The sequence below is a fragment of the Scyliorhinus canicula genome, chromosome 15 (assembly GCF_902713615.1).
Source record: "Scyliorhinus canicula chromosome 15, sScyCan1.1, whole genome shotgun sequence".
Taxonomy (NCBI): Eukaryota; Metazoa; Chordata; class Chondrichthyes; order Carcharhiniformes; family Scyliorhinidae; genus Scyliorhinus; species Scyliorhinus canicula.
Window position 1 is genome coordinate 37,125,882 of NC_052160.1, and position 18,843 is coordinate 37,144,724.

Below are 18,843 nucleotides of genomic sequence, written 5' to 3' on the forward strand. Positions count from 1 at the left end.
GTTTCCAAATCTGGCTGGTCCAACACTCCGAATATGGCCTCTTGACAGCCCGGGTCCAGTTTCACGTGCTCCACTTTTGAGATTACCCTAAAAACCTCCTTCCAGTTTTGGACAGGACCAAAACATATCAACATATTCGCCCGCAACATTGTTCTTGCCTTTTCAAGGTGCTCATCATCTTTAAGCCACATTCCCACTTCAGTATCTCCTTTGATTCCCTTCAGTTTTCGTGCTCTGATTCCCCACCATTGATGGTATAACATGCACCTAAACTCAGCTTGCCTCCCTCCCATCAGATTCTCCCCATTTCCTCAACTTCACCTTCCGCATAGGTTTCCACCCAAATCCATGGCCACCCATGCCTCTAGATCCACTTATGGACCTCGGAGCTCCATCTCTGGCCCTCTTCTATTTTATTATCCACATGCTATTCTTTGGTACTATCTGCAAATTTTCTCATGCTCACTAATTATGCATCAGCTCCTCTCCTTCACTGAAACCATTGACTTGGGGCTATTGCTGTACTTATCAATTGCCAGTCTGACATTAAATCCTGAATAAAATGTTGAACTTTCTACATGTGTTGACCGAATTGAATCTGAATGGTTCACTTGTGTGATTTCAAACTTTGCAGTTTTTTTATTTATTCAGCTAAACTGATGGCACAGGCTCCAACTCCATATTCTGTTTAACCCTGAGTTAACATTCCTACTCTACATCAGGTTACTGCCTTCCATTTATACACCAGGCCAATTTATAACATTTCCTTTGATAAAACATTCATCCAAACCTGCAACATCCCAGTTTTGACAGCACCTTCTAAACCTGTGGCCTCTGCAACCGAGAAGGACATGGGCAGCAACTGCATGGTTCATCACCACCTGCAAGTTCTTTTCCAGGCCACACGCCATCCTGACTTGGACATGCCGTTCCTTCATCGTCCTGGAACTTCCTCCCTAATAGCATTGCAAGAATACCCACTGCAGTTCATGAAGGTCGTTCATCACCACATTCTCATGGGCAATTAAGGATGGGCAACAGGGGTGGCACAGTGGTTTGCACTGCTGCATCAAGGTGCTGGCCCTGGATCACTGTCCATGTGGAGTTTGCACCTCCTTCCCTGTGTCTGTCAGTCTCACCCCCAAAACCCAAAGATGTACAGGGTTAGATGGATTGGCCACACTAAATTGCCCCTTAATTGGAAAAAAAATAATTGGGTGCTCTTTTTATTAAAAAAAAAATTTTAAAGGATGGGCAACAAATATCAGCCTTGCAAGTGATACCCACATCCTGTTAAACAATAAAGAAAACACAGATTTGAGTATGATTTCATCATATCTATTTTAGGTGGTGTCACTAATAAAATGTATCTCCAGTAAAAATTCTGGGAAGAAGCAATAGGTTTAGTTAACCCATTCGGGTATTTTCATAGTAAAACATTATTTTGTTAGTACTGTACTTTTAAAAAACATTCACTTAAAAGACTTATTTTCATTGACTTGGCTGATTCTAATGACTTCAATGTGGTGGTGCAAAGTGCATTCAAGCAGTAGGTCTAGCCAAATGTTGGTACTCTTTTACCTGATACTCTTACTTTGATTTCTTGTGTTGAACTTCAACTTCATGTGATTTATTATTTCGAAATGTATAATTATTTATAGTCTCAGAATTTCGGAATAGAATCTGTAAGGTCATGACATTTTTATTTGTGGGGCTGCGCATCCGGAGTGCTAGAGCACGTTGTTTCAAATTCTGCCTTCTGTATCTTTCCTGTATTTGTTAGTTTAGAAATGCAATAGTTCTGTTACTTTTTGCTGCTGGAAAAGCAGTTTCATCACTTGGGTCACAGATTTATATTGGGTAACTGACATTGTCATTGCTAATTAGACTGAGTGATGTCCCATGGCAGTGGTGTAGTGATATTGTCACTGGGCTAGTAATCCAAGAGACCCAGGGTTCAAATCCAACCATGGTAGCTAGTGAAATTTGAATTATAAAAAATCTAGAATTAAGTCTATTGATCACCATTAAACCATTTTTGATTGTTTTTTTTTAAAAACTATCTGGTTCACTAATGCCCTTGGGGAAGAAAATATCTCGTCCTTGCCTGGCCAACACGTGACTCCAGATCACAGCAATGTGGTTGACTCTTGAATGTCCTCAGGGCTGGGTAATAAATGCTGGCCAGCCAGCGATGTCCACATCCCAAGAACAATTTTTTTAAAGGAATATGTCTACATTTGCAATAGGTTTCCAAGTGTGCCAGTATATAAGTCGGTATGAGGGGCCATTGGGAGTGTGTATCAGTGTTTGGAGGTAATTTGACATTTAAAAACATTTACAAACCACTTTTAATTTTGATGACTGCTAAGATTATTATTATAGTATCGTACAATCCAGGAGTTGATGCTACCATAATCCCTTATCCAGCCTAAAGTCAATGCGAGACCAACTAGCAGTTAAAAATAATCTACCAGGCCTAGAATTTATGCTTGTTGTATCTTTTTATTTGCCAGATAGCATTTATGCTGTTTAACGAATTGGACTAGCCTTGAGTTAAAATAACTTGTTTAATGGGGAGATCTGATAGAATTGGGCAGGTTTAAATAATGTAGACAAAGAAGAGCTGTTGCCATTAGCTGTTGGTATTGAAATTATGCAGCACAGGTTTATTGTTTTGGGCAAGAGACAATGGACACATGAGGGAGAACTTCTTTAAACAGCGAGTGGTAATGACCTGGAACCTGCCTGGGAGTGTGGTGGCAGTGGAAACCATCAATTATTTTTTTTTTCTCTTTTTTTTTGTTTCTTTATATAAATTTAGAGTACCCAATTAATTTTTTTTTCAATTAAGAAGCAATTTAGAATGGCCAATCCACCTACCCTGCACATCTTTGGGTTGTGGGGGTGAAACCCACGCAAACACGGAGAGAATGTGGAAACTCCACACAGACAGTGAGCCAAGATCGAACCTGGGACCTCAGCACCGTGAGGCAGCAGTGCTAACCACTGCGCCACCGTGCTGCCCGACCATCAATTATTTTGAGAGGAAATTGGATGGGCACTTCAGGGGAATACACTTTCAGAGCTACAAAAGCAGAGCGAGGAAATGAAACTGATTGGATTACACTACAGGGAGCTGGCATGGGTTTGGGCTGAATTACTTCATTCTGTGCCAGGACAACTCTGACAGTAATCCTTTTGGTCACCTTGTGCAGTTTGCTGAGTAAGCCAGGAAATAGGCTTCCAGGCAGGTTACAACCATTCCATACACTTATTTCCCTAGCTCTGTGCTTAATGCCTGCTCATCTCTAACAACTTTGCAGTTCTATGGGGCCATTCATTAACTGAAACTATTTGTCCACCGAGAGCATGCCCAACATGAACTGCTGGATTATGATCAGGAGCAGCGCTGCAGCTGACTTCCTGCACACCAGCTCCGCCCCCATTCTGTGTCTCCTACACATGTTGTGGTCGGCAGTACTGTATCTTCACTGTTAAAGCAGCTAAAGCCAGGCTCAAACCTGGAACCCTCCTGATCTTTATGCCCAGACAGCATGTTCAGAAGACCGTTTGCAAATTGAGGTCTGGCAAGTGGAGGAGAAATGGTCACTTATCCCCTTTTGGGTGGGGGAAATTTGGTATTTCTCTAGGAAGTTGCCAAGAGGTGAAATCTTGAACTGGGACTTCAATTCTGTCACTGATGAGCATGTTGGTGAATCAACCCACTGCAGACGATAGCAACACCTAAAAATAGCTAACTCCCAGTTTCTGTTGCTATTCATGTAATGGCAGCTTGCCCTCAAGTCATATGACTTGGCCAGAAGAGCAGCATTTGGAATAAATGGGCTGTATTCAGGACAACAGGAAACCTGTTGCCAAATGTTCCCTAGCTGGACCATTTGAAGATGTATTAGTAGCATTGTCTACCACAACTTTTGGTTTACAAAATTCTGCCCCCCCCCCCCCCCCCCCCCCCCCCAACTGCTCGGGCCTTATTGACAGGCCAGTATTCCTCTTTGAGTAGCAGTGCCCCAATATGGAAGTGTCTGTGAACTGTTATGTGCCAAGTGAGTCTGATCTCACCTTCTGTCTGCAGCTCTCTTGCATCACACTTGTCCTGCTTTTCTTGGATCAATCTAAACTCAACACAACTTCTTTGGAAAAAAAGTGTATGTGTTACAAATCTAATCGAAGTCAGAGGAGTTATAAAGTGAGTGAATGAATGGGTGGGTTAGCGTTGGGTGTCAGTCTAAATCAAGGGAAACCATTTTGAATATGCAATGCCTAGTTGCTGTGTCGCTTAGTTTCTAACTCTTGAGATTTGTTTAAATACTCCAGTAAATTACCCCTCCGATTTTAAAGTAATTGATTATGCTGACATGGCAGTTCTCTATGACGCTGGAATTAGTGCATGTTGGTTGTTCGATTTTAGGCACCTTCTTCATTGCAGGAAATTAATTTCCTCATTGAAGAGTAAAAGCATTCTTCAATGGGAAACTGAGCTATTGTGTCTCGTCTTGCTGATGTTCACTATCCAGTCAAATACACCAAAAATGGCCATCTGTTTGAGGTACCAAGGTGTTGCTGCATGTTCAGAGATTTTGGGGGTCAAGTTTATAAAATGTGCTTGTGTTCAATTTGCTTTTGGAGGGTAATGCAGGCAGTTAATCTTTCTCCTTTTGCAGGACTGTCTATGCTATACAGCTGTAATGGGGTGATGTAGCTTTATTTTCTGTGTAAATATTAATATGTAACAGTTATGTATTTATTTCACATAGCGTGCCAAGCCCTTTCTTGACATTTGTTTTAACTTGTGCTGTATTAGTCTGGGTAATATGCGGTAAACCCATGTAACAAAAAGTCCGAAAGCTAATGTTTTTGGAAAAGAAACAGTTTAGAAATTGCAAGAATAAAGCGGGTGCTGTATTTGGTTTCTTTCTAAATCACATTTTAAAATAATTAAATTGCTAGTCTTATAATTATTAATCATTTGTATTTTACTACCAGCCACCAACCCCCTTGCAAACACACAAGTATAGTACAATGCTTTGTTCATGCATCCTTGGATCTAGAGTCTTGCTGTCAACCAGTTACATCAAACTGATTTAGTCATGAGTTATGACCAGTGCTGAAATTGAAATAGATTCAGTACATGATGTTTATAAGCCTCATGCATGCTTTGGACAGACTGAAATGTTCTCCAATGTACTTGAGCCCACGGTAGCATGGTGGTTAGCATCAATGCTTCACAGCTCCAGGGTCCCAGGTTCGATTCCCGGCTGGGTCACTGTCTGTGTGGAGTCTGCACGTCCTCCCCGTGTGTGCGTGGGTTTCCTCCGGGTGCTCCGGTTTCCTCCCACAGTCCAAAGATGTGCGGGTTAGGTGGATTGGCCATGCTAAATTGCCCGTAGTGTAAGGTTAATGGGGGGATTGTTGGGTTACGGGTATACGGGTTACGTGGGTTTAAGTAGGGTGATCATTGCTCGGCACAACATCGAGGGCCGAAGGGCCTGTTCTGTGCTGTACTGTTCTATGTTCTATATGTAGATAGTTAAAGTTTATTCTGTGCGAAAGTGCTCAGATTTTGGGGATGGAAAATAATCAAGATGCTTTAGCGCACATGCTAATTTTCCATCTTTGGGATCCAGATTTGTGTCTTGCTCTTGGTTGTAAGGTCTTGTCTGAAATAAATGTGGTTGTCTATTATTCTCTCATTGGTTGAGCTGATCTCTCCATATAATGTTTCCCTGGTGGTAACACTGAGTTTTCACCTCTGTGGCACCATTTTAACAGTAAATGAGCGGTAAGCAATAGGATAAAACATGAAAAAATAACTTGAACACTTGTTTTCTTGATGTCATCACTCCCTCAAAAAAGTCATCCCTTGACCCCCTCCTTCCTTGCAGACCACCAGCAAACACTATCCTCCCTTTTCATTCAATTTTTTTTGAATATGCTTTTGCATCCTGGATCAATGCCCTTCTTTCCAGAACTAGCACGTTTGAAATCCTCCCAACAGGTTGTTCCCTCTCCGATCGAAACAGCTCCTCAGAATAATATGTAATTTGTGACATTGACAATGGGTGCTGTTGATAAAATTAAACTTTAAAAATTAGCTGACGGTTAGTAACAAATGTGATATCAGTTTAATTTTGTGTACAACAGTGGTTCCCAAACCTTTTAACACCTCAGACGTGGTGTGACTCCAGAGTTGTTGAGCAGGCGGTGGTGGGTGCCTTTGGATGGTAACCTTCACTATCATACAATCATCCAAAAAGCACTGAGCCTGATGAGCGACATGGCCATGCATGTTGAGACAGTCCCTCAAAATCTGGCAATGTGGTAGATAGGGCTCATTTATTCTAATATGACATCAAGGCTTGATTGATATTGAAATATGTGGACCAATGTGCTAAGTCAAGCTTCACACAAATGTACTGGTGAAAGGGACAATCACTTGCAGTGTGATGTCACGATAGTCAGTCTCCATACCAAACTAAAATACAGCAGCCTCAAATGGGTATCCCAATTGAAGGAACAGTAAGTGGGGTGGGGATGCATGATCCACTGGATGGTTTGAGGTGAGCAGGTAGTATCTGGAAGTCACCTCTGGATGCATAAACTCTCAAACTCATCATTGGCATACTGCAACGATTTAATATCCTCCGGCTAATGTTTAAAAGGTCTAATTTTATCAACAGCACCCATTGTTGTGAGGGGAACTACAAGTTAGATAAGTCACCAGTCTGTCGCAGTGATGGCCAGCGATCTCTTTGCACCTCACTTCTGTAATGTTTTTACCAATTAAACTCTCTGATGATTCGACCAGCGCTACCAGTCTAGGTATCACAGACACGTTGCGGCATGGAAAACAAGTAATAGGAATTGTTTAGTGCTCAGTGTTTCCTTATATTACAACTGCAGCTACACAAGTGCTATTTTAAAATATATATTAAAGACCTGAATCAAGTGGCAGAGTGTAATGTAGCCAAATTTGCTGACTATACAAAAGTAGATGGGAAAGCATGTTGTGAGGAGGATACAGAGTCTGCAAAAGGGATGTACATAGTTTTTAAAAATAAATTTAGAGTACCCAATTCATGTTTTCCAATTAAGGTACAATGTAGTGTGGCCAATCCACCTAATCTGCACATCTTTGGGTTGTGGGGGCAAAACCCGCACACACTGGGAGAATGTGCAAACTTCACGCGGACAGTGACCCAGAGCCGGGACCGAACCCAGGACCTCTGCGCCATGAGGCAGCAGGCTAACCACTGCGGCACCGTACTGCCGTTCGGGATTAAGTTAATTGCAGATGGGGTATAATGTAAGGTTATCCACTGTTGGGGAGAAAAGAAAAGCAGAGTATTATTTAAATAAAGAGAGAATACGGAGTGCTGCATAGGTTGGAATTTCAGACTCCGAATGCTTTGTATCCATGTATGAAGAATAGTTTTAATTCCTTAGAGTTCCTCATTTGTTCTTGAATATTTCTTTGACAGAAGATTAGCACACTCAACAATACAGGCTTTTGTGGGGAAGGATTCTGGAACAGGCTGCAGGGCTAGAATATTCCAAAACATCCAAATAACGCATGGGATCTGACCAATTTGGCAAGTTTCTGATCTCTGACCCCAGATTGGCTAATTCCAAATTGTGGGTGTTTCCAAACACCATAGGGTTTCTCCTCACTCCACAGACAGTGACCCAAGGCTGGAATTGGACCTGGGTCCCTGGCACTGAGGCTACCGTGCCACCCAAGGTAAAACATGAGCAAGGAAATCACCTGATTACTGCAGCCCCCCCCCCCCAGTTCATCTTGAGTTAACCCTCAACTTATCTAACAGTGTATGTATGCTTTGGCAGATGAGGGAACAAAGGCAGCTCCTTGCGTGCAAAGTCCCGTACCTGAAAGTATCTGAATTCACTCCCCCGTGGCAAGTTAAACTTCTGCAACTCCTCTTGCCTTGCAAACCTCCCCTCTACGAACTAGGTCCCTAACTTGCTCTATCCCTTCCCTATACCAACTCCTATACATCACTTCCATCCCATCTGTAATAAACCTGTGATTCCCATATATTCACGCCACTACCATCATACTTCCTTTACCAATGTGCAGGCTCAACTGATTCAATATTCTGTGAAATAACACAACGGGACTGCTAGTGTATCTAACCGGGGAAAGCAGGAGTCGGGCCACACCAGGGCCCTTGAGATCATGAGGCCTCTGCCTGCATCCATTCTGATCCCCCTCCCTCCCCCACCTTGGCTATCTGCCGCAGCCCCCTCTCGCACGCTGCTTCCGTTTACGAGCATACCCTGCTAGCATTGCGATTCCCACCTTGCAGATCAACTCAAAGGACCCTACCCAAACTACACCCCTCCCATTCTGCTTTCATTGCCTTGTTCTTTCAAAATGTACCCCCGCCATGTTCCAGCAGGAGGACGTAACCCAAAGCTTTGTGCCATCCCACCCAGAGTAATGCAAAACCAACATGTGCAAAATGCAACAGAACGTTTACAAATATTGCATGCATGTTACTCCATAACAAAAAAAAGAGACGTGCCACATAGTGGCACAGTGGGTTAGCACTGCTGCCTATGCCACTGAGGCCCCGGGTCACTGTCCGTGTGGAGTTTGCACATTCTCCCTATGTCTGCATGGGTTTCGCCTCAACAACCCAAAGATGTGCAGGTTAGGTGGATTCGCCACACTAAATTGCCCCTTAATTGAAAAAAATAATTGGGTACTCAATTTATTTATTTTTTTAAGAAGGAGACCGGAAAGTTCCCACCAAAAAAGACCCACAACTCCGAACCATCCCCCCCATTGACCCCATGTGCAAAAGAGAAAATCCAGCATATCAGTTTAAAAACTTGTATCTACATAAAAAGCCATGAAACAGTATAAATTCCCAAAATAGCCCACCACCAACCCAAGCTCCTTGACAATGTTGCCTGCCTCCTCCGGCAAATTTTGGCCCACGTGCCTAATATGGGCAGCACGGTAGCATTGTGGATAGCACAATGGCTTCACAGCTCCAGGGTCCCAGGTTCGATTCCGGCTTGGGTCACTGTCTGTGCGGAGTCTGCACATCCTCCCCGTGTGCGCGTGGGTTTCCTCCGGATGCTCCGGTTTCCTCCCACAGTCCAAAAGATGTGCAGGTTAGGTGCATTGGCCATGATAAATTGCCCTTGGTGTCCAAAATTGCCCTTCGTGTTGGGTGGGGTTACTGGGTTATTGGGATAGGTGGAGGTGTTGAACTTGGGTAGGGTGCTCTTTCCAAGAGCTGGTGCAGACTCGATGGGCCGAATGGCCTCCTTCTGCACTGTAAATTCTATATATCATAATATCTATAATCCATTTGTAAATTTCTTATTTCCTCATTGTAACTCACTGTCACTACTATTTTAGTGTAATTTGCAATTTGACTATGGTACCTTCTATCCCGACATCCACGTCATTAATATAGATTGTAAATACTTGGGCCCTTAGGACCGAACCCTTTGGCACCCCACTATTTATATCTTGCCAACCAGAAAAAGACGCATTTATCCCGACTCTCTGCTTTCTGACGGTTAGCTAGTCTTCTACCGAAGCTAATAAATTACCCTTTATCCCATGTGATCTTGCCTTGTGTATTAACCTTATGTACTACACCTTATCAAATGCCTTTTGGAAGTGGATGTCCATTATCCACTTGGTTTGTTACATCTTCGAAGTACTCTAGCAAATTAGTCAAACACTATTTACCCTTCATAAAACCATGCTTACTCTGATCGGTTATGTTTTGACTTTCTACATGTCCTGTTATTACTGCCTTAATAATAGATTCTAACAATTTCCGAGCGACAGGTGTTAAACTAACTGGTCTATAGTTTCCTGCTTTCTGCCTCTGTTTTTGAATACAGCCATTACATTAGCATTTTTCCAATCCACTGGACCCTTTTCCGTATCCAGGGAAGTTTGGAATATTATAACCAATGCATCCCCCATCTTTACTACCACTTTAAGACCGAAGATGTAGGCCATCAGGTCCTGCCTTCAATCACAGTAGTTTATTTAGTGCTTTTTCCCTATCAGTGATGATTTTTCTGTTCCTCCCTTTCTATTATCTGTTACAATTGGGGTGGTACTGGTGTCCTCCACCGTGAAAGGTGAGGTGAAACATCAATTTAACGCCTCTGCTATTTGTGTTCCCCACTATAAACACCCCAGTCTCATCTGCCAAGACACGGACACTCACTTTAGCTACTCTTTCCTTTTTTGTACATAGAAGCTTTTTCCATTCGTTTTTATATTTTGTCCTAGCTTATTTCCTAATTTACCATTGCTCTTTTTATCACTTCTTTAGTAACCCTTTGTTGATCTTTAAAAGTTTCCCAATCTTCCAGCATCCCACTGGTCTTTACACTATGGTATGCTTTCCTTTTTGCCTTTGTGATCTTTAACTTCCTTGCTCAGCCATGGATGTTCTCTTTCCTCCTCCTCTCTCCTCTCTTCCCCACCCTTACAATCTTCTTGTCTGGAATATATTTTAGTTGAAAGAAATTTAAATCTCCTTAAACAACTGCCATTGCTCATCAACTGTCCAGCCTTTTCGTCTCCTTGCCCAATTCACTAGGGTCAAATCTGTCCTCATGCCAGCGTAATTACCTTTGTTTAACTCCAGAACGTAGTGTAGGACTCAAACCTAATTTCGCCTTCAAACCTAAGTTGAAATTCTACCCTGTTACGAAGATCCTTAACTATGAGGTCATTAATTAATCCCCCCCCTCATTGCATAATGTCAAATCCAAAATAGCCTGCTCCCTCAATAGTTCCACAATATATTGCTCCAAAAAACAATCTAACACATTCGATGAACTCTCCCTCAAGGCTATCCTTGCCAGTTTGATTAATCTAGTCTATATGCATATTAATATCACTGATGATTATTGTCATATCTTTCTTTCCGGCCTCCTCTATTTCCAATAATTACTGTTTGGGGGTCTATGGATTATTCCCACCAGGGACTTCTTTCTTTTGTTATTTCTTATTTCTACACAGACTGACTTCACATCTTGATCTCCAGTGCCTATATCATTTCTCACTCCGGCACTGATCACTTCCTTTACCATCAAAGCTACACTGCCTCCTTTATCTTTCTGTCTATCAATCCAAAATGCTGAGTACCATTGGATATTCAATTCCCAGACTTGGTCTCCTTGTAACCATGTCTCAGTAATGCCCACCAAATTCTGCCCACTTCTTTCTATTCTGTTAACTCATTAATTTTGTTTTGAATGCTTTGTGCATTCAGGCATAAGGCATTTAAGTTTCTTCAGTTATCAAATTTCCGTACTTTTGTCTGATTCCATGCTGTGTTTTTTTTTAATATATTTAGAGTACCCAATTAAGGGCCAATCCACCTAACCTGCACATCTTTCGGGTTGTGGGCGTGAAACCCACGCAGACACTGGGAGAATGTGCAAACTCCTAACGGACAGTGACCCAAGGCCGGGATTCGAACCCAGGTCCTCGGCGCCATAGTCTCAGTGCTATCCAGTGTGTCACCGTGCTGCCCTCCTTGCTGTGTTCTGTCCCTTCCTTTTATTTTCTGGTAACAATCCACCTCCTCATTAACCTGCACTCCTTCCTTCTCCTTTAACTTTGATTTTCTAATTTTCCATACAACAACCTTAGTTATGCGATTCACCTGGACTCTGATCCCAGCATGATTCAGATGAAGACCGTCCCATCAGAACAGCTCCCTCCTTCCCCAATACTGGTCTCAGGAATTCAATCCCATTTCTCCCACACCAACCTTTGAGCCACATATCCAAATCTGTTGGGCAAGGACTGAGGCTCCTGCAGCCCTACTTCCTGGATCCCTCTACCTACCTCGCTCATAGTCACACCCTCCTGTTCCTGACCATAGGCTTAATCCAAGGCTGTTAATCTTGAGGGGTGTGACTGTCTCTTGAAACACAGCATTCAAGTAACTCTTCTCCCTCCTTGATGTGTCCCAGTACCCAAAGCACAGACTCCTCTGGCTCATCAAATCTGAGTTCCTCAAGCAGCAAACACTTGCTACGGATATTTTCATGAGGAACCGCAATGGGGTCCACCAGCTCCCACATCTTCCCAAACAACACATCACCTGGCCCTGCATCTCTATTTTATTTATTTAATTTAAAGTGCCCAATTCTTTTCCAATTAAGGGGAAATTTAGTGTGGCCAGTCCACCTACCCTGCACATCTTTGGGCTGTGGGGGTGAGACCCACGCAGACATGGGGAGAATGTGAAATGCCACACAGCCAGTGACCAGAGTCCAGGATCAGACCTAGATCCTTGGTGCTGTGAGGCTGCCCTGCTAACCACTGCGCCACCGTGCTGCCTATCTCTATTTTATTTAATTAATTTTTATTCTATTCGTTTTTATTAAATTTCCAGCTGGTTTTTAGAGTTCATGCACCTCGTATTTCAGTAACCCATATATGTGTGGACAAGGGGAATGGACAAAATCATATCCAGCTGTGATATATCCCCTTGAGGAATACCTTTGCTGATGCTCATGGTATTAGCTCGATGATTATTTAGATATGTTACCCTCACCCACACTTTTGTTTTGTGTAAAATATTTTTATTCTCCATTTTTACATTTTCTTCAGAATTTACACCCCACCAACAAGCAGTAAACGGTAACAAATACAAAGTCAATCCCCTTATCAACAACAACGATCCCATCCTCCCACCACCCCAAACAACGGCCCACCTGACAATATAAGCATCAAATAAAACAAACCCTCCCACGGTGGGAAAAGCAAAGGGAAAAAAACATTGAATGCCATCCAATGAGTACTGTAAATGACGCCCATGAATTGTAAACCCCCCCCCCTCCTCGACCCCTCCCCTCCATTTCCTCTTACAAAACTCCTCCCCCACTCCCGTTCACTGGCCGGCTTAAATCAGCTAGCGTGGAGACCCCCGCCCGGGTCTCTTTTACCCCTTGCCCGGTGCCTGTGTTTTCTCCCTGCTTTTGCCGCCTTCGCTGCCCCTGGGACCGGGCGTTAAACCCCGAAAATGCTATTCCCGAACGGGAACCCTCCAACGTGTGGCTGCCTTCTGCCCATCCGTCACTGGAAGTCCCTCCCCCTCATCCACACTGTTACACATGTGCCACCGTTGGTGACCAGATTCAGATTTATTGTCACGTGTACTGAGGTACAGTGAAAAGTATTCTGCGTTCAGTTAGATCGGTCCGTACATGAAAAACAGAGGACATACGATAAATACACAATGTAAATTCAGAATGAGATGGAGGGAGAGGGATTATAGAAGCAATCTAGTGACCAGAAACAATGACACATGGATGTTCGGCATTTTTCCAAATGACTCGTGATCTGTTCTTTCCTTACAGTGATTATGCAGCAGACGAAATCACTCACTGCATCCGACCGCAAGATATCAGGGAGCGACGGGCTGTTATCATACTACGCAAGTAAGAGTTTCTCACTTTCTTTGTGATGCAGCAGTTTCAACACACCATTGTACTCTTCCGTTTGCTGCCTGTGGTGGTATCTGTTCTATTCTATCTCATTCTTTTCCAGTTATGGAAAAGAGAAAGAAATATAACTGCATAACTAAAAGAATGAGCTTAGAAGGCTGAATAAGTTGATCTTTTTCACTAATGGGCGAGCAAATAGTGAAGGTTTTCTGTCAATACGTTTTTAGTATTTGACCGGAAGTTATGATTACCGTTTCAAATCCCTGAACTGTTTACTCAGTTTTTCACTCCTGAGTAGAGATAAAACTAGTCCAATGGATCTTGGTATGAAGAGAGAACAGCAGGTCATCAAATGTGCTCTCCCTGTAGCTACAAATCTCATCAAAGACTCCTAGCTGTCAACATTCTCTAACTCTTATCGGGCCTGTTACCCATTCCCTATTTGTGCATCAGTGATGTTCTTTACGCACGTTTCTGTGTTAGTGTCCTCTCTCGCATGAGCATGCTGTCCCTATGTTTCTGCTCACTACCCTTGGGTTAATTGCCTGTGATTTGACACTAGTCTTGAGTGGCTGGTCCCTAGTGTTGTAACAGTAAGGGATGCTTAAAGCACTACACCTAAAATAACTTCCTCTTTGAAAATTTTCTGCAATTATTTTATATTTTGTTTGTCATTTTCCTTTTGTTTCCGCTATTCCCAATCCGTCCATTTGCAAAGCTTCTGTAGGATGAGAGCTATATATAAATACAACAATTATCCCAATACTACTGGGCGGCTAACATAGCCATGATAAGGAAGTGGATGGTGGGTACGGGGTCTATCTGGGAGCGGGTGGAGGCAGCTTCGTGCAGGGGCACCAGTTTGGCAACCCTGGTCACTGCTCCCTTACCGCTGTCACTGGCCAGGCACTCCACCAGCCCGGTAGTGGGGGTGGCCCGGCGGATATGGGGCCAGTGGAGGAGGCATGTAGGGGAGGTGGGTGCGTCTGTCTGGGCTCCAATATGTGATAACCATCGATTTGCCCCCGGGAGCATGGATGGGGGTTTCGAACATGGCAGCGGGCAGGGGTGAGGAGGGTGGGCGATATGTTCCTGGAGGGGAGCTTTGCGAGTTTGAGGGGCTTGGAGGAGAAATTTGGCCTGGTATGGGGAAATGATTTCAGGTACTTACAGATGTGGGACTTTGTCCGCAGACATCCCATCCTTCCCTAGCCTCCCGCCAATAGGGATCCAAGGCAGAATAGTCTCTAGAGGAGAGGGTAGAGTCTCAGATATTTATACGGTGCTCATGAAGGGGGAAGAGTCCCAGACGGAGGAACTGAAACTCAAATGGGAGATGGAGGACGGGCTGTGGGCAGAAGCCCTGAGTAGGGTAAACTCAACCGCAACATGTGCCAGGCTTGGCCTGATTCAATTTAAGGTCGTTCACCGGGCCCACATGACGGTAGCTCGGATGAGCAAATTCTTTGGGGTAGAGGATAAGTGCGCTAGATGCGGGGGAGGACCAGCAAACCATGTTCACATGTTTTGGGCATGTCCTAAGCTTAGGGGGTACTGGGAGGGATTTGTGGGGATCATGTCCCGGGTGCTAAAAAACAAGGGTGGTGATGGGTCCAGGGGTGGCAATTTTTGGTGTTTCGGAAGACCCATGAGTCCAGGGTGAGAAAGAAGCCGATGTTCTGGCCTTTGCTTCCCTGATAGCCCGGCAACGAATACTGCTGGCATGGAAGGACTTCGGACATGTCAAGTTTTCTGGGTACGGAAAAAATTAAGTTCGCCTTGAGGGGATCTGTACTGGGGTTCGCCCGAAGGTGGCAACCATTCATCGGCTTCTTCGCGGGAGAGTGAACGTCGGGGTAGTGTCGATGGGAGAGGAGCGGTCTTGTGCAGTATGGTTTGACTGAAGTATTGATTTTACTTTGATGTTGGCACATTTTTGCTTTTTTTTTTGTTATCTGTAACCGTTTACAATGCCGAAAAATACCTCAATAAAATTGTTTGGTTAAAAAAAATACAACAATTATCAGTAGTTTTAATGTGCAAAGTTCTACACTAGTTGTTCAATGTTAAGGTTTGCTCAGTTTTGTAAATTTTTGTCCTGTTGTTTCTGTATTTTTCTCCTACAGAACAAGGACAGATGCACCACGTTTAGAGTCAAAATCATTAACCAGCTCAGTGTTACCAGTTCACATGTCCAACAGACAGTCCAATAGTGACCGATACCAAGTAGTACTAAAACAGAAACGGTCTCACCGGAAGGCGGATCCAGATGCTGCACACAGGTAGGAAACAAGTGACATGCTGGGAATTATTTGGGAGTCTTATACTTGGAAGCCCCCTCCACATCACTGCACAGCAGATGTGTTGATGTGTGAAGGCATTGTGTGATATGTTGAGCATAGCAGATTTCCACAAACAGAAGGTCATTTAATCTGTTTTGTTGAAATGGGTTGAAGAATACATTTTGGTCAAGATTTGGAAAACATCTTGCTCCCTTTTGGAAAAATGCTTTGCCATCTTTTATGCTCCCCAGTTTAAGGCATAATAGGAAGTGGGGACGCAGTTTACAGGTGGCATCTCTGAAGCAGAATGCTTCCTGACTATCTCAATGAAGTGTCAGCCGAGTTTGTGCACTCGAGTCCCACTGTGAAGATAGCCAGTCTCAGCTGAGTTAGAATGGGGGGGTGTTTGGCCGGCTGCATTTGCTGATGTACTTTCCTGCAAAGATTGCTGACGGCTGAGTAAGAATGCTGGCCGAGTTGAGGATCAGTCTTGAATACAAGACCCCTACAATATAACAAACCTGTTGCCACTTAGCATGCATGAAGTATTTCCAAGTGGGCAAGATTCATATGGGTGACTAGGATACCAGCATGTCAACAATCTGTGATGTAACTAGTAACACAGTTAAATATGTCTTAAATATTTGAACACACTTGTTATTGGGGTGTGGCATGACAGAAGTTGACTTGAGCTTTGATTTCTTTCAAAGGCCAAGAATTTTAGAAATGGACAAAGAGGAGAACCGGCGATCTGTGATTTTACCAAAACACCGCAGGAGGAGTGACTGTGCTGCAGAAAATTACTGGCGAAAGACGCACGAATGTGTAGATGATGAAGATGACGAGGTTGATGAAGGTGGAGGGGTAGATAGTCCAGTCCGAAAAGTTAAAATGCGACGACACTGATTAGGAAGGGGAGAGAAACAGAACTTTAACTTGAAGGCTGATGGACAAAAGTGCACTACTCAGTTCTGAATGGGACAGCTCAACAGTAACTTTCAAATTCAAAGAGGAAAACGTTTTTTAAAAAACACTCTTTAAAACAAAAAAGGATTTTATTGAACTCTTGAGGGTAAAAAAAAAAACGGCAGGAGATTGCCGTTATGTTGCAGGCAGGTGGCCTCCGTGTTTCATTCTACCTTTGTTACTGGGTAATGTTGTATAGCCTATTTTCCCCTCTTTGTTTTATGTATTTAAAACCCAAAAATAACTCGCACTGCTGTGTGCGTGTGAAAGCAAAGTGTTTAAAAAATATATTAATTAAAAAAAATTTTTAAATGAGAAGCTACTTTTTTTTTGTTGAAATGAGAAGCAGCCACTGTATCATGGTATCGCATGCTTCTTCAAACTTCAGCGCTTCCATTGTTAGGGTTGCAAAGTTCCTAAAATTACATTAGATATATTGTTGCCGAGGAACTCTTACTGAGGAATTTTTTTTCCATGTAGGGTAAGGAAAAACACTCACATGTTGGCTTGTAACAAAGTTGTACAGTTCTGACAAAGGCAGTTTAAAATGTACGCAAATGATTAAAAAGTTATGTAAATGAAAATAGGTATTTTATGTAAAAAACAAAATAAAAAAAAATCTTTTAATTTGGGCAACTGTCAAAAGGAGAGTTTGACTGTCAGCGGGGCCTTTGACCTGGATGCTTACTTTATTTCTTGTACAAAAGCTGAATTTGATTAAATGCAAAGAGCATCACTTTAACCTGTGTTGAGTTTTTGTCTAACTATATTTTGAATTCTGGAATATTTTTGTTTTATTAACAGTGTAAAATGATCAGTGTGAAAACTATTTTAAAACTGACATTGTGGCTCACCCACTAAGAGAACTTCTGATTATGGAACTGGGACTTGCAGTTCAGAAAGATAAAAGTTCATTTCCCCTCCTAACTGTTACAGTCCTCACCCTTGCTTGGGGAAATAATTTAGGTAGAGGATTATTTTGCTCCTGTTTGATACTATTTATTGGCTTCTGTTGAAATAAATTTGTGCAACTTTTTGAGGACAGGATGGGGATCATCTATAATGTCTCCCTCCCCAAATAGTCGACTGATGATCATTAGTTTAAGATGGGTTTAAGTCAGCTTGACAAACTTGTGCGTTGGCCAGCTGAGTGTACCGTAACACCTTGAAGAGAGGGAAGAATTGAGGTGGCAACTTTTTAACTTCACTGTAAATATTTTCTCTGTTAGCTGCTTTCTGGGAGTATAGTTGCATTGATTCATTAATATATTCCAAATACTTCTGTTTGTATACTTCGCTTAGTATGTTTTTTATTGCATAGATTAAGCCAGTGGCCTACAGCAGTAATGTGTATGTGCGCGCAGCTACTGTGCATTAGTTGCACACTATGCATCTCTCACGGTTGCAGATGTAAACAATATTTGTTTTTGAAAGCCAGTTATTCACCTGAAATCTGAACTTTACAAAATTCTAATGTCTAACTTCACAGTTTATAAGGAGCCACTTGCCTAGTGACTTGAAATAATGCTTTTCATTAACAACGGACACCTCGGCGCTTTACAACCAGTTTATTACTTTTGAAGTGCAGTTACTGTTGTAATGTAAGGAACACTGCAACTAATATTGCAGATCATACAAACATCAGTGCGATAATGTGTTGTGATATTGATCGAGGGTTAGACATTGACCAGGACACTGGAAGAACTCCTCTGCTCTTCAAATAGCGGTGCGTGTGATCTTTTACCACCAGAGAGGGCAGACAGGACATCCGTTTAACATCTTATCCAAAAGACACCACCTTCAACAGTGCAACACAACCTCAGCACTGCAGTGGAATCTCAGCCTTGATTTTTGAGCTCTAATGCTGGAGTGGCACATTAACCTGGAATCTGTGGCTCTCTCGCAACTGCTACCATCTGAACCACAGCTAACCCTTAAGGAAATTGGTGTCTAAACATCTGAATCATAATCCAGATCTTGCAAATGCAAGGATCGCTGTGTAACAAAAACCTTCTGTCTGCCTGCGTTCCCGTCTGGATTACTTCCTGTTGTTTCTGCTGTACATTTTGTGGTCAGCTTTTCTCGTTACAATGCCAGATTT

General features: G+C 42.8%; 1 protein-coding gene across 1 annotated transcript in view; it reads left to right on the top strand.

The window, feature by feature from the left end:
- alkbh5 (alkB homolog 5, RNA demethylase) overlaps positions 1–17,484 on the top strand; it is a 33,455-nt gene extending 15,971 nt beyond the window's left edge. Inside the window, exons 2-4 of the mRNA XM_038821007.1 lie at positions 13,408–13,488; positions 15,621–15,776; positions 16,487–17,484. Coding sequence (XP_038676935.1) covers positions 13,408–13,488; positions 15,621–15,776; positions 16,487–16,682 — 433 coding nt within the window. The 3' untranslated portion in view covers positions 16,683–17,484. The remainder of the gene's footprint in view (positions 1–13,407; positions 13,489–15,620; positions 15,777–16,486) is intronic.
- Positions 17,485–18,843: the final 1,359 nt, after the last annotated feature.